At 34.7% G+C, this 16,969-nt stretch overlaps 1 protein-coding gene across 1 annotated transcript; it reads left to right on the top strand.

Moving 5' to 3' along the window:
* Nucleotides 1–2,819: 2,819 nt before the first annotated feature.
* Nucleotides 2,820–16,724, top strand: LOC103498866 (ATP-dependent DNA helicase Q-like 3). Its single transcript, XM_008461663.3, has 19 exons — nucleotides 2,820–3,167; nucleotides 3,447–3,554; nucleotides 3,683–3,690; nucleotides 3,792–3,875; nucleotides 4,411–4,551; nucleotides 4,631–4,665; nucleotides 5,066–5,149; nucleotides 5,653–5,741; nucleotides 6,497–6,649; nucleotides 6,742–6,838; nucleotides 7,205–7,208; nucleotides 7,322–7,471; nucleotides 7,572–7,673; nucleotides 7,751–7,816; nucleotides 8,203–8,333; nucleotides 9,104–9,195; nucleotides 9,336–9,463; nucleotides 15,637–15,743; nucleotides 16,106–16,724. The coding sequence occupies exons 1-19, from the start codon at nucleotides 3,017–3,019 to the stop codon at nucleotides 16,563–16,565; spliced, it is 2,190 nt and encodes a 729-aa protein (XP_008459885.1). The 5' UTR covers nucleotides 2,820–3,016; the 3' UTR covers nucleotides 16,566–16,724.
* Nucleotides 16,725–16,969: the final 245 nt, after the last annotated feature.

Raw genomic sequence — 16,969 nt, 5'->3', positions numbered from 1 at the left:
TTAGATTTTAACATTATCTCTCTATATAAAAATATTTTATTATCCAAATCACGTATGAAACAAACAAATTTCATTGTTTTCATCCATCAATAACTTAAAAGGCTTTCATTGATATTTTCTCAAAACTCTACATATTTATTATTTTCGCGAAGTTTTAAAAGAGTTATATTGTATCATAAGGATTGTCTTCTTGAATGTTTTGAATCTACTATATGATATAATTTTACTTGTTTTGTTCTTAATTCTCAAAAGGAGTATGTGTTGTGATTGTTTGATTGTGATATATTGAAATGGTTGAATTTGCTTTTGAACTCATTAAAACAACGGTTATCTCTGATCCATGGAAAAAGTCGGCATTTAATGTTTTAGTACAAGAGGATAGGGAGTGGATGTATACCATTTATGTCAAATCACACTAAAACTATCGATGTTTTCTCCGTCTCTCCTATTTAGTTTTGCAATTATTCTAACGATATAGTGCATCACATAAAATTAATTACCAAATGTGACTTTATAAGCCATTTTCACGTGAATGCATTTGTATGAAAACCACTGTCTAAATTGCTTATCAGAAGAAATTTATTAATCTGTTTAATTCCACCCGCTTGGTAACAAGATTTCATTAATCTGTAAGGGTGCGTTTGGGGAGGGAAAGAGTTATGGGGGAAAAGGATTATAATAATCCTAGGATTATGATAATCCTAGTGTTATGATAATATGTGTTTGGGGGAAATAATATAAAAGGTAGTATTATAATAGTATGTATTTAGGGGAGAGATTATGATAGTAGTGTTATAATAATATGTGTTTGGAAGAAGGATTATGATTGTAGTAATTTAAAAAATAATAATAGAATTTAGATTGGGTTATTTAGGTAGGGTAATGTAGGGTTGTAAGAAAGTAAAAATAGGATAAGATAGGGTTATTTAGGGATTAGAATTATTTATCATATTCATTGGGCCAAACACGGTTTGGCCCAATTTCCTAATCCTTTTCCCTCTAAAACCCCACCCCAAACACGCCCTAAGAACCTTATTCACCACTCATAGGTTGTCAATCATACACAATCTTAGTTTTCCTAATTCTTATAGTTGCCTCTCTTTGCAAATTTTCGATGGTTCCAACGTTATTCCTTTTTATTTTAAAACTTTAATATTTTGGCCCATTTAGTTTGCATTTGAATTTTTACATTTTGAAAAAGATAATTAAAATTGTGTTTGATACACTTGTTTCCAATGACAGTTTCGAAAAACAACATTCAAAGTAATTTTTTTTTTAAACAATAAAATGTTGTTTTCTTAATTTTTATTTTTATTTTCTAAATTATAAACATGATATACACTAACATTTTGTATTAAATTTGATTTCTAAAAATTTAAATTAAACTAAACTTATTTTCAAATAAAGTGACAGTATATAACATTTTAGGACATGTTTGGAATAAGAGATATAAAAGGATGGTTAGGTTATGTAACTCAACATTCATTTGGGGAAAGGATTATTATAATCCTACTTTAACCCTCTAATCCTTCCCTCAACCCCTACTCAACTATTCCTAAATACATTTTTTTTTATTATTTACAATTTCTAAACTTATCGGGTTGTTAATTTTAATCTTTTTATTTTAAAAACATAGTTTTTTTTAAGTTATGAATTTAATTATATTATTAAAATCTTAATTTATTCATTTACTCTTAAATTAGGTAATTTATTATGATGATGCAATTAAATTTTTATTTAATTATCTTCAATAAATTATATGTTCGAATTCATGTCAATATATTTGTGAAATGAAAATTTTGATATCAATATAAATATCATTGTGTTTTATTAATTAGCTTAAATATCTAAAGAATATCAATTCAATAAAAAAAAGGTAAAATTTTATCAAACTATCATAGATTTATTACAACAATTAATTAGCAAACTATAAGGACTATTTCGTTAAATTTAAAATTAGTGGATATGTAATTCCAACAAATATATTATTTAGAGGTGGCCTGTGTGTATATTTGTCCACTTTCGTAATATTATTTTGGTTTAATTAATATAACAAATCTTTTGCTAGAGATAGTATGTTTATGAATTTTTTACCCAATAATCATTATAAAATGACTAAAATAAATATTTTGAAAGTATATAATCACTATTAAAAAAGAATAAAAATTAAAGTTAATATTTTGAAAATAGACTAAAATAAATGGATGGAAAACTAACTAGATTCATTATGATTTTCCACTAGAAAACAAAACTAAAATCGGTGAAAGTCTTAGATTGTTATTTTATGTTTATGTTACTCGGTATTTTCTAATTGTTGTGTGTCACATTCTTAAAAATAAATTTATTGAAACGTAACATATATTTAAAAATTGTTGGAAATGAACGTCATACTTAAATAAACTAAGAATTATTTTTTACGAAAACTCGGACGATTTTGTATATTAAATATACAAAATTCGTATATTGGATCTAGAATATGCTTTAAAAAAATTATTTACACATAATGATTACTTAAAAAATATTAAAAATGAACGTCGTATTTAAAAAGACTAAACAAATTGTTTTACGAAAACTAAGATGATTTGTTAAATTAAATATATGAAATCTGTATATTAGATTTACTATATGAATTAAAAAATATATATATAAAATAAATTTCACAGCACTAGATAACTTTTATTCTAAACACATCATAACACAACACTTTCTCTATAACTATTTATATTTTCTCCCTAACTTACGTGTATTTTCTTTTTCTAACATTTAATATTTCTCAAAATTTAAGAATCAAAATGCAACCATTCATCCAACAAATCTCATTAGTAAATTCATTTGAAAATCCACATAATCGTGGAAACAAAAAATTGGCAAAAAATGGCGTTTGTGCTATTTCTGACCATTTACCAACTTTTTGGTTTTTGAGTATTTAATACCATTTTCAGATGCTGCACAAGGGAAGGGGCAGGAAAAAAAGTCGCAGTAGGTGAACATTGTTTGAACATTCAGGCAGGTAGAAATGAAGAAGTCATCGCTTCCATTGCAGAGTAATATCCGTCCAGAAAAGCACAAATATAGCAAGGAATCCTTGACGAAGCTCTTAAGGTGGCATTTTGGACATTCCGAGTTTAGGGGAAAGCAACTGGAAACTATTGAAGCTGTTTTATCAGGTAAATACTTCAGCCGAATCTGAAATAAATAATAATAATAATAATAAAAGACCAACGTAGAGAAAAGAATCCTTATTTTGATTAGCATATACCAAGAAAAGTTACTTTCAGAGCCAAGAGAACGAATTGAAACTGTCGTTTTTCCATTTTATACTATTGCTTCACTTTGTCTCCAACTGTAGCTCGCAGATATAACGTGCTGTACGTTCATTATTGTGGTGATTGGTGAAAGCATTGTATATGGGTTCTGTTAGCTCTTTATTGTTCTCTCTTACTTAGGAAAAGATTGTTTCTGTCTCATGCCCACTGGGGGAGGGAAATCAGTGTGTTACCAGATCCCTGCTCTAGCTTCGAACGGAATGGTGCTTGTTGTTTGTCCTTTAATAGGTGAATGGTATTCAGTCTCTTTATTTACAGTTTGGAGGATATTAACTACCAGAAGTCCATTTTTTTTTGTGTGTGTGTGAGATAATTGCTCCATGCTCTTGCCTAAATCATCAAGTATTCGCTTGCAGCATTGATGGTAAGTATCGAAGTATTTGTTTCTTGTTCCCTTTCTGACAATTATATTTCTCGATTCGTAATTCTTTGACAATTTCCGCAACACTGATCGCACTCTATCAGGAAAACCAAGTGATGGCCTTGAAGGAAAAGGGGATTTCTGCTGAATATTTATCCTCGACTCAGTCAACACAAGCCAAAAATAAAGTGAATCATCCCCAACTATTATCTCCTAATCATACTTGTATTATGATGTCTGCTTTGACGACACTCATTGTTCATCAAAATTATTATTATTATTCTTTTAAAAAGCAAATCTATATTGTTATTATTATTTTTTTTGTAAATATCTTAAGAAGTTTTGACATTTAAAATAATTTTCCTATTCTTACTACTCATCTATATGCGTAGGTATCATCACTCTTTCTAAAGTCATACCAGAATCAGTTGTCTTCTACATGCACGGGGTTGTTTAAAGTTATTTTTAGATTACAAACTTCTTTTTATTCCATCATCTTGCTATTTTTCAACCTTATCTGTGGAGAAAGCTCCATCATGGTTTTAAATATTTTTTGCATGTAATAGAATAGCAGAATAGGAAAATGCCTTCGTTTCCTTCCTTCTTATTGTGGAAATCTTTTGTTGTTCATAAGCTCGTCCTCTCATCTTTCATAATTTCTGTTTACTTGATACAAACATTACTTACCCGGAAATAATGCGTGTAACAATCTTCCTCATCCAGATTCATGAAGATCTCGATTCTAGTAAACCTACCTTAAGGCTTCTCTATGTTACACCTGAATTAATTGCGACATCAGGATTCATGGCAAAATTGATGAAAATTTATTCTAGAGGATTACTAAATCTGATTGCTATAGACGAGGTGAACTATATTCTTGTATTATGTGTGAATGCCGCGTTTTATCTTTTTCAATCATATTTCTATTTAATGCAATTTTCAGGCGCATTGTATTTCGACATGGGGCCATGACTTCAGGTTTGTGATAGTCATATAAGAGATAATCAATTATTATCTTATAGTAATAGACTGTAATACTGACCTCCTTTTTATATTAGAGTAGCATTTCCATTTTTCTTCGTTTTCTCACTGTGCCACTTTTTGTTTTACTTTCTCTCTACTTTTGTGATATACCATTAAATATCAAGTTGACCAAAGCTATTGGTCCACTATTCTTGTACTTGTACCTTCTACGTCAATTTAGTGTTCATCTTATTCGTAAGATATGCCAATCTTGTTGCTTATGGAGGAACTTTGTTTTTCCTTTTCTTCTTCTTCTTTTTCATTTTTTTTGGGTGGGTGGGGGAGTCTGCTTATTGTAGTTTTGGTCATGTCTCCTCACTAATCACTTTTATTGACCTTTTATGTTTTGACACAGGCCTAGCTACCGCAAGCTTTCTTCTTTGAGGAGTCGTCTTCCTAATATTCCTATACTGGCCTTGACCGCTACTGCTGTTCCTAAGTGAGTTATTATCACCCTGTCGCTTTAAATTTTTTTGCGGGAATCATACACTTGGTTTGAGCATACCAATCCTTTTGTCAAGTTATTATAGTTCTTAACCTAGTATTCAAATTTAAACCATCTTTTGCTTCTCTGAGTTATTTTGTTAATTTTTATCCTTTGCACGTTCGTGAGATGGACTCCAGGTCTCTTTTTGTCTCACTAGCAAAGTTTGATGTATGTTTCTATGCTGATAGTGTTCTTATGAAAAGAAAGTTCTAGACTTATAGTGCACAATTCAGTTGGATATGAATTTTTTTCTCTGGAAAATTCTGCAAGCGAGCATATCTCTCTGAATATCCTACTGTTCATTTGTTTATAGTCTTGCCACTATATTGACGACAGTTTGTTGAAAGTTTCCCTCACTTTCTAGTTTCTATATGGTTGGTAGAAGTCAATGACATGTAGATACTGATTTTAAAATTCAGAGAGATTAAATCCTGGTTTTTTCTTTGTTTCCGCAGAGTGCAGAAAGATGTGATAATATCCTTGGCCTTGGAAAACCCTCTAGTTCTTAAGTCTTCTTTTAATCGTCCTAATATATATTATGAAGGTTTGTCCTGGTGGCTCAACTAATTTACATGTTGCAGCATTAAAAAATTGGATGAACTAATTGAATGTCCTCCGTTCCATATGATCTCATATTGGTGCCTTCATCACATACAAAATAAAGAACGCGATCCTATTTTCTCCTCCAATGGCTAGGCTGTTGATATCCTGGATGTGCTGCTCCCTGTCACATTTCTCATGCTGTCTCAGGAAACCTAATACCTAATATGATTTTTTGGGTCATTTTTTTCTTTATTTTTAATGTAGTAGGCTTAGAATAGATTAGGGTATCTTGATCAAGTCCTTCTTCGATTAGGATTAGGATTAGGATTAGTTAGGATTATGATTATTTTCTTTGGTTTAATAGGGATGAAATTATTTTATTTGATTAATTAGGAAGTTTACTTCCATCCCTTTGGGGACATTCGATAAAAAAGATTAGTTTACTTCCCAATTCTCCATAGACAAAGGAATTGTCTTCTTGTATTGATAACTTTTGATTCATAAGAAAGACTTTGATTCGATTCTTAGAGGGAGATCTCATTTTATCTTTTAGGCTACATCAATTTTGCATTTCTAATTCAAAATTATTTGGAGCTATTAGGTTTTAGTTGGCTCGTGTAAACTTCAGTAGTTTCTCTCTAGGCTGCATTGGCTGTTTGCTTGTACGTTTCATGGTTTACATGCTAACATGAAAGTTCATGTTGTCATAGGATCAGTAATTTACTGTTGCATGTTGAGTGAAAATTAATTATGCAGTTCGATACAAAGATCTTTTGGATGATCCATTTGCCGATTTGTGTAATCAACTGAAATCAAGTGGAGATGTTTGTGCAATCATCTATTGCCTAGAGCGTGCAATGTGCGATCAATTGTCAGTTTATCTAGCAAAACATGGCATTTCATGCGCTGGTAAGAAAAGATTTCTGCTCTTGGAATTGGATCTTCAACTCTCGGAGTTTTATTTGTTTAAATATTTACATGTTGATCCTGATGGTCTTCAGCATATCATGCGGGTTTGAAGAATGAGTTGAGGAAATCTGTTTTAGAGGATTGGATAAGCTCTAAGATACAAGTTGTTGTGGCCACAGTGGCTTTTGGGTATAGTTCTCGATAAAACTTTATCCTCATTTAACCTCAATAGTCAGATTTGGTGTATTTTCTTTTTTAACATAAATGTCTTGAAATTTTAGTATTTGACCCTGAAACTGAAATATAATTTTAAATTGCACTTGATGTTGTCGAGTATGTTCTAGAAGCCAAACCATTAGAAGGTGAGAAAGATGTGATAAGCATGACATTATAATTCGGTCTTTCACTTTTTTGATGATTTAAATTAAGTAGGTACTGCTCATATGTTTTAAAACTATGATGTACCTTACGTTGTGATTTGTCTTTCATTATGTCCTTTTGCCTAGAGCCACTCTGGTGCATGCACAATTTCTAAATTAGCGGTACTCCTTTCAGGATGGTAAGTATTTACTTGATTTTCGTTTAGTAAAAATTTGGACGTGTGCGCTCTCATTTATGTGCAGTGCAGGAGGAGCATTAATTTTGCAAATTTCATGTTGTTGTGTTACGTAGGGTATAGATAGGAAAGATGTCAGGGTTGTTTGCCATTTCAATATTCCAAAGTCAATGGAAGCTTTCTATCAAGAGTCAGGTAGAGCTGGCCGTGATCAATTACCCTCTAAAAGTCTGTTATACTATGGAATTGAAGACCGCAGAAGAATGGTTAATTTCTGAACTTGAACTTGCTGTTCTCTTCTCTCTTTAGGCTGCATTTGATTTCACACGATCTATTGATTCATTTAACATTTTTTCATTTTTGCAGGAATTTATTATAAGAAATAGGTCCAGTGCTGATAAGAAGATCCTACCATCTTCAAGCTCCCAAGAAAAGCAATCGGAGAAGTCCTTAACCGACTTTACTCAGGTGATTTTCTTCTTCATTTGTAATTTGCAATGATATTTTTTGCCATTATTTTGATGTCCTGGCACAACTGAATGCAGATGGTTGAGTATTGTGAGGGCTCCAGATGTCGCAGGAAGCAAATTCTTGAGAGCTTTGGGGAACAGGTAGGAGGAAGGTGTTAGGTCTTCAATTTATTTCAATATCAATGTAAGGGCAGGAAAGCAATTGCTCATGTTAGCGAGAGTGGGACATCCATGTGAGATGGTGGGGGACCGCAGTTAGTTACGGATGGTAGAGAATATGTGTGGGAGGGGAAGTCTGGGTGAGGTAGGTTTTATTTTGCATATTCTTTCTCGAGAGAGAGGTCTCAGCCTTCCTAGAGGTTGAGGAGTCTGTAGTTTGCCCTAGGGCAAGTTTCTTTCACTGTATAAGAATATCGAAAGCTAGATACCTTTCAGAAGGTCTATTTGTACAATTGGTGTTAGTTTTATTCTCAACTCTTGAATATTGTCCCAACAGCTAATAATTGTTTATGTAACTGTTGGACTAGGTTCCTGCATCCATATGTAGTAGATCATGTGATGCCTGCAAACACCCAAATATCGTTGCTGCCTATTTGGAGGAGCTTACTACTTGTGCTGTTAGGCGAAATAATTCATCTTCCAGAATTTTTGTCAGCAGGTGCTTGTCTTAAAAGTGTTTAAAATGTTTAAAATTTATTATTGAAAAGGCTAGCTGTAAATCTTATAGGCCACCTATTTCTTGAAGTAATATCTTATTACTTTCTTCATTTTGTTGTACGGTTAGGTGGATGATTAGTAGATATTCATGAGCAGCTTAAAAAATACAAACAAATATATATTTTTTTAGTAGTTTTACGGATTTTGAAGTGCTTGGAAACCTAAGGTGTGCCTAAGACTGATCGACAAGTATCTAACTATGGATCCTTTTCCTTGTCATTTGTTATGTCCCTGGATTTAGACGTAGTGGTAATTCCCCCACATTCGTCTGATGGGAATGTTACTAGAGTGTTTGTTGTTGGAATGGTGATTATGAATAAAGTTAGGGAAGCTAGAGAGGTAAGCAAATATTGGTTAAATATTCCAAGTAGCCTGGAATTGGAGAGTTCAATCATCCTTATTTTTAATCTTTTGTTTATCTAATTACAAATATCAGCTTGATTCTTATTGTCATCAAATTTCTCATTTCAAGATTTTGGACCGTAGAGGGTTAATGGAAGTTGTTACTATCCTAAATGAGCATTGATATCTTGTACTAAATGCTGTCTCAAATCCTTGATTTAGTTACTTATAAGTCTTCTTTTGAGTACAACAAATAAGTGAGTCTGAGGATTTGAACCTCTAACTTTTAATTAAATATGTTGACCATTGAACCATGCACAATGGGCTGTCACTGACTCAGAATTGTTTTTTTTTAATGATAAAAACCAGATCGAATGCAGACGATGAAGATGAGTTTTCTGAATTTTGGAATCTCAAGGATGAAGCAAGTGGATCTGGAGAAGATATATCAAATTCTGATGGTATAAATCCTTTGAATGGACTCGATTGCTCTCCTTCTCTTCCAGCCACGTAGCTTCATTTGTATATAATGTGGTGGGTCGGGTTTGAGTATTTATTATATTAATGCATATTTTTAGTTTAAATTTTCGCAAATTTCCAGATGATACTGAGGTTGTCAAAAGCCTAACTAGGATGAAGTCTCTAAAGAAATCAGGACTAAATGAAAAGATGGCACTTCTAGAGCGTGCAGAAGAAAACTATTACCAGAACAAGATTTCAGTTAAACAGGTTTGGTTTCATCGTTTCTTTTTTCCCCCCGATTCTTTTTTTTTTCTGGGAAACAGAAACGTCTCTTCATTAAATTAATGAAATGAGACTAAGTGCCCATTTGAATTGACTTAAGAGAAAAATATTTTTCCAAAAAATCATTTTTATTTAAACACTTCTAACAAAATTGATTAAAATAAACTTCAAAAGTTATTTTAAGTGATTATTAAACACTCCAATTATTTTTAAAATGACTTATTTTTTAATTTAAACACTTGAAAATGTATTCCAAACACATCCCAATGCTCAAAGTACAAAGGGAATACAAAGAGCAAAAAAAAATAAAAGCATATCGATCTAGGTGGTGCACTCGGGTCATTGCTTCCACATCTCTTCCACTTGTCTTCCTCTAAATATAGAGTGGTGTTTAAGTTTTTAGTTTGGTGGAGCTCAGGATTAACAATTTGGATCAACTTGTAAGGAAGATGTTTTCGTTTGTTGGTCTATTTTTTTCATTCTCTGTCAAAAGGCAGAGGAAAACCTGGATCACATTCTTTGGAGTTGTGAGTTCGTGAAAGCCTTTTAGAGTGCCTTCTTTCAAATTGTTCGGTTTCTTGCTATCCCATTGCAGGGACATATGATCAAAGAGCTTCTCCACCCTTTTCCCTTTTTTGAAAAGATTCATTTTTTTTTTCTTACTCGTATGTGCTATTCTGGGGTGAGAGGAACAATAGAGTTTTTCTTTTTTAAAAAATTAATTCTCTTTTAGGGGGTGTTTAAGGCAAGGAATGAGTTATTATAGTCCTAGGTTATTATAGTTTGATTAGAATAACTTGTGTTTGAGGTGTAGATTATTTTAGTTTGGGTTATAATAGTTTGTGTTTGGTATGCAGACTATTTTAGTTTGATAAAAAAATGGTAAACACTGTTGCAAAGAATAAAAAAATGATGAATGTCAAATAGTAAAAACTGTAGCAAATTGGGAGTTTTGAAATAGTGTTTACTGTAGCTAATTGGAGATTTTTAAATAGTGTTTACTGTAACAATAGGTGATTATTATAGTCCTAAATAATCTTTGTCCCAAACGACCCTTTGTTCTTTGTGTCCATTAGGTCCTTGCTTGTTCTAAATTTCTAAAAATAATGATCTATTGATATAAAATTGTATTTTATGTCTAATGGGAGCCTAAAATTTTGATTGTGTTTAGTAGGTCCATGAATTTTAAAATGTGTTGAATAAGCCAAGGATCTATTGAACACAAAATTAAAAGTATGAAAGTAACTACGAAGAACTAACACAAGATTTAAGTGGAAACCCTAGTACATGGAAAAAAACCACAGGAGAGAGTTTTCTTATTATTTACTTATGCAACAAATAATGTAAGGGGAAAATACAAGAGCCTAGTTAAAAAAGGAAAGATTATATGCCGTGGCATTTTCGTTTAGGCCACCCTAATTTTTAATATATAAAACATTTATTTTCTCATCTTTTCTCCAAACTTGATGCGCCCACCTTATCTTGTGACATATGTATTCGAGCCAAACAACATTAGGTCTCTTTTCCTTCACAACCATACAAACCAACCCATTTATAGTGATGTCAGGGGACCATTCAAGATAACTACCTCATCTGGAAAACTATGGTTTGTAATCTTTATTATTAATGATCATACCCGTCTCCAACAAATCCGAGTTCACCTCCGTCTTAGGGATTCTATCACACCATAGAGACGCATTTCAATGCAAAGATTGCTATTTTATAGAGTGACAATGGTCGTGAGTTCGAAAACCATACCCTCGATGAGTTTTTGCCAAAAGGATTCTCTACCAAAATTTATGTTCCTATACCCCCAATAAAATGGGGTAGCCAAGCGTAAAAACCGTCACCTTTTGGAAGTAGCTCGTTCTCTTATCTTGTCTACTTCCCTTTCTTCCTATCTCTGGGGCGTCATTGTTCTTACTGCCACCCATCTTATCAACTGGATGTCTTCTCGTGTCCTACATTTCCAGACCCCCTTAGAGTTCTTAAAGAGTCATATTCCTTTACCCGCCTCCTTTCTGATGTTCCTCTTCGTGTATTCGGGTGCTCAACCTATGTTCATAACCATGACCCTAACCCAACTAAGTTTACCCCTCGGACTCAGACATGTGTTTTTGTTGGTTACCCTCTGCACCAACGAGGCTATAAATGCTTTCATCTGTCTTCTCGTAAGTACTTTGTTTCCATGGATGTCACATTTCTTGAGGGTTGTCATTTCTTTCCCATTAGCCTACTTCTTGGGGAGAGTGAGAGTGAAGAGTTTAATTAGGCGATTTCCTTGGAGTCTACCACTCCTACTCTTGTTACCCTATCTAGTCCAGATCCTCACAACACGGTCCTACCTATGAACCAAGTTCCTTGGAAAACCTACTATAGGAGGAATCTTAGAAAGGAAGTTGGGTCTCCTACTATTCAGTTGGCTCCGATCCAAGACTCTAAACCTTTACGAGATCAAGGTATGACAAATTCTTTTTCCTCATATATCGACAGTAAAATGAGTGAAAGTGACAGGTCCGAGACAACTATTCTTGAAAATATAGGTGAACAGGGTAGTGTTGATACTGAGATCATTTCAGATGGATAGGGCAGTGATGATGGGAATGAGGTCAGTGCACAATTTACTACGAATGAACCGTTTAGAAAATATCAGTACGTATTATTCGTCTCTTGATCTGACTATTGCACTAAGGAAGGAACGTCTCTTGATCTGACTATTGCATTAAGGAAGGGTATCGGGTCCTGCATAAAGCACTCTGTTGCTAACTATGTTTCTTATAAGAACCTATTTCTTCAGTTCAGAGCCTTTATAGCCAGCCTTGACTCTACAACAATACCCAATAATATTCATGTTGCCTTTGAATGCCCAAAGTGAAAAATTGCAGTCATGGAAGAAGTGAGAGCCCTGGAAAGAACAAGACTTGGGAGCTCTGCACTCTTCCTAAGGGATATAAAACTGTAGGATGCAAATGGATGTTTACTATCAAGTACAAAGCAGATGGTACTCTTGACAAACATAAGGCCAGGTTAGTTGCAAAAGGACTCACTCAGACTTATAGGGTTAACTACTTTGAGACTTTCTCTCCTGTTGCAAATTTAAACATTGCTAGGGTCTTGCTGTCTGTTGTTGTGAATAAAGAGTGACCTCTAAAACAACTTGATGTTAAGAACGTGTTCCTAAATGGGGATTTAGAAGAGGAAGTGTATATGAGTCCTCCACTAGGATTCGAATCCTAATTTGACCATCATGTTTGAAAACTTCGAAAGTCCGTGTATGGATTGAAATGGCCACCAAGAGCTTGATTTGACAGATTTACCTCATTTGTCAAGTCTCAAGGGTACACTCAGAGGCACTCTGATCACACTTTATTTACAAAAGTCCCTTAGTTCTGGAAAATTACAATTTTTATAATCTATGTTGATGATTTTGTTCTATGTGGGGATCACACCAATGAGATCCTCCAACTAAAAAAGAAGATGAGGGATGAGTTTAAAATTAAAGACTTTAGGAGTCTGAAATACTTTCTTAGGATGGAAATTCCAGATCTAGAGAGGGCATATCTGTATTCTAGAGGAAATACACCATTGATTTGTTAACTGAGACAAGAATGTTAGGATGCCGTCTCGCTGATACACCTTTTGAGTTCAATGCCAAACTCAAGGATATAGGTGAAAAAATTCCGATTGACAGAGAGAAATATCAGCACCTGGTGGAAAAACTGATTTATTTATCTCACACTAGGCCTGACATCTCATATGTTGTGAGTACTGTTAGTTAGTTCATGCAGACTCCTTACGAAGAACATATAGAGGCTATAAACAGAACTCTAGAGTATTTAAAAGCAACTCCTAGTAAGGGGTTGAGATTTAGGAAAACTGACAAAAGGTGTATTGAGGCCTATACAGATTCTAACTTCGTAGGGTCCATTGTTGATTATCAACCTCTGGTACTATATTTTTGTGTGGGGCAATCTTGTTACTTGGAGAAGTAAGAAGCAAGGAGTTGTTGCTAGGAGCAGTACTGAAGATGAGTATAGGGCCATGAGTTTGGGAATTTGTGAGAAAATTTAGCTCTAGAAGGTGCTATCTAATCTTCATCAAGATAATGAGGTGCCTATGAAACTTTTTTGCAAAAATAAGGTGACCATCAACATTGCCAATAACCCGGTCCAACATGAGAGAACTAAACGTGTGGACATTGATAGACACTTTATCAAAGAGAAATTGGACAGTGGTAGCATTTGCATTCCTTACACACCTTCAAGCCAATAAATTGCTGATATTATGATAAAAAGGCTTCTCAAACAGAGCTTCGGTTCTTGTGTTAGCAAGTTGGGTCGTAATTGGGTCTTTTTGACATTTACGACCCAACTTGAGGGGGAGTGTTAGAATTAGTGGGCTTGTTGTATATTGAAAGCCTAAAGGTATTTTAGTCTTTTATGTTGCCCTAATTAACTTTCGTTATTTTAATTAGGCCTTTATTGCCTATAAAGTAATGCTCCCCTGTATCATTAGTTATGTAAGAAAATAATAAGATAGATTTGCACTATGGACTTTCACCCTGAACTAGGGTTTCCATGTAAAATGTGTGTTTCTTCTTCATCTCTACTATCAATACTCCCCTTCCCAGAAAGGTTCCTAGGAATTACTTGGTGGAGGGCGAGGTATCTCTTCCGTTAGAAAGTCAAATTTGAGGCGTCCCTCAAGGATCATTTTAACCGATTGTGACCAAGAGAAGTAGTTTTGGCCATTCAGCTTCTCCCTTGTAGGAACTCATGTACTCTGTGCCATAGAACCAGGCACGTAAGTAACGGATAAATTAGGGAACAAAGTTATCGGATTCTCAGAATATGTCAGCAAGTTGGTTGGAATGCTAGGACTAGAGGTGTGCAGAAGCTCTAAAAGTCGCCTCAAACGCTGCAAGTTGCTATCAAAACATAGCCAATTGTTGGTGGTATCCTGCACTTTTGGTTTAGATTGGGTCGAGGACTCACCAATTTCAAATTCTGACTGGGTGTGGTGGTTACTAACTTTGGGGTGACAATTGGGCAGATTTTCCAGTGAGGTATAGGTGTTGGCGGGTAGTGGTGAAAAATTACATGGCTCGGATGGTGCAAAGATTTATTAGAGTTTGCGGCAACTTGTGATTTAGGGTGTGTAGCAGGGTGGTGGCTAGCGTCTGGTTAGGGTTTGCAGCAAGGGTAGGTTGCGGCTGGTGGTAGTTTGCGGCAAGGGAGTAATCGGTGGCTAGGTAGGTTGCGATGGTTGGTTAGGATTTGCGGCAAGGGTGTAATCGGTGGCTGGGTTAGGTTGCGACTGCACACTGGGCAGCGGCTAGAAAGAAGCAATCAGCGGCTCGTGGACGTGAACTTGTTGGGGCTTGCTGAAACCTTCACTCGGCATCACGTGTGGCTAAAGGGGAACACTCGTCGGCATGTTTTGAAGGTGACGGAACAGGTCGTCCATGGTGGCAATGATGCCGACGTTGATACCAACTACTGTCTCGCTAGTAGTGAGGCTCTCCTCTGTTTAGGTTCCATCAAGATTAGGGTCTAAGGTTTCGACGTTATTCCTCTCTAATACCATATTGAAAGTAACCACAAAGAGCTAACATAAGATTTATGTGAAATCCTAGTACATGGAGAAAAGCCATGAGAGAGAGTTTCTTATTGTTTACTTATACAACACAAAATACAAGGGGGAACTTAACTGGGAACAAGAACCTAACTAAAAGAGGGAAGAATAATTAAGGTAACATAAATTACAAAATTACCCTTGGGCTTTCAACATACTTGCCCACTAATTCTAACAAAAAATTTAGGACCTATCGAGAACAAAATCGAAAGTTCAAGGACCTTTAGATATTTTTCTTTTGAGATTTTGGGACTTACTGACATATTATTAAAAATTTAGGAACCTTCTAGACATTTTCAAAGTTCAGAGATCGAATAGCATGCTAATTTTGTAATTGAACATAACTTTTAACGGGCTTTTTGTAAGTACGTCTTTTTGTATATATTCTCTTGTGAGAGTTTCCGTTACATGTTGGGAGATCGATTGTATTTACTTTATCGTGATTATTATTGGATTTGTCCATTCATGTTGGATTCTCCTAGTATGCTTGCTTTTTTCCTGATGGAGTATATACTTCACGGCAGAATGATAAACATGACAAGAATAGTGTATCTACATCACTTAGGAAAGCTAGCAGGGAGAGATTAGAGAATTCTCTAGAGCAGGCTCAACAACGGCTTGGGAGCACCAAGTAAGTTGCCGTGCTTTTTAAGATGGCAGAGATTTTATTATTTCTTCATTGAATTATGAAGTGGCAAAAAAACGTCCGTTGCTTTTCTGATTTTACTTAGACGCTCATTTTCTTGAGATAATCAGTTGACCGATTTTCATTTTGTGTCATGTCCACCAATTGAACAGTGGACAACAATAACACTAACAGCATTGTTGATGTCATTTATCGATAATAAATACCATGTATTTCTCCTGGTAACTAAACTAGTTCACCCCTTAGTGACACAGGAGCGTGCATGCTCGTATTATGGATTTTAGTTCAGCCAACTCATACAGTTATACATGGTTTAAAATTTTTCATCTGGATTGGAATTCTTTCAGGATCGAAGTGGAAAGATATGCTTGTTTTCTTGAGCATGAGTGCTACGAGAAATATGGAAGAGCAGGGAAATCATTCTATTATTCACAAGTTGCAAGTACAGTGCGGTGGCTGTGGACAGCAAGTTCTACAGAGTTGACCAATCGGCTTAGCATCGCTGATAACCGTTGTTCAGAGAAGAATAGAGAACTTCCTGCATTGCCATCGCCATCCCCAGTGTTGGATCTCCCGAAGTTAGTAATGAGTAATGAAGAATTTTGTAGCAGCAACCTAGTTTTGGAAACTTCAGCGACTAAAGTGGCAGAGCGAAAGGCTTCCCCTGCTGTTTCTTTGCCTTCAATTCCTTCATTCTCAGAATTTGTTAATGGTATAAAGGAAAAGGCGAATCAATCAAATAAATCACATGGGCACTCCCTCAACAGAGATGAAAAGGATCCAGTGAAGAGGGGGAGGTTGCGGTAGACTTTCTTGTCTCCAAAAATTTTCTTTTGTTTTGTTATTGTTTTCTTGGGCCAACGATGAAGAACAGAACTCAAAAGATGGATGAATGATATGCTCATGACAAGGATGTCATTGTTACTTATTGTAAATTGTTAAAATTGAAGAGGTTTTGCTTGGAAACACTTTTGAATCTGTTCTATATTACTCCAAGATGGCGGAATTGGATACTGGTAGTTTAATCTCAGGTTTTCTTAACGACCACTGATCCACAGAAGGTCAGTTGGAGCTATGGCTCATCTATCCACCAGGCAAAAGGCAATTGTCCGCAGAGTTTGGTTGCCTAAATTTTATGGTTTGGTCAAAGTTCACAAATTAACCCTTCTAATACCATATTAACTACCCTTTTTCCTTGTCACATGCTAGTT

The sequence above is a fragment of the Cucumis melo genome, chromosome 5 (assembly GCF_025177605.1).
Source record: "Cucumis melo cultivar AY chromosome 5, USDA_Cmelo_AY_1.0, whole genome shotgun sequence".
In the NCBI taxonomy this organism is placed as follows: domain Eukaryota; kingdom Viridiplantae; phylum Streptophyta; class Magnoliopsida; order Cucurbitales; family Cucurbitaceae; genus Cucumis; species Cucumis melo.
The sequence above is the reverse complement of the archived record's forward strand: the minus strand, read 5'-3'. Positions and strand labels throughout refer to the sequence as shown.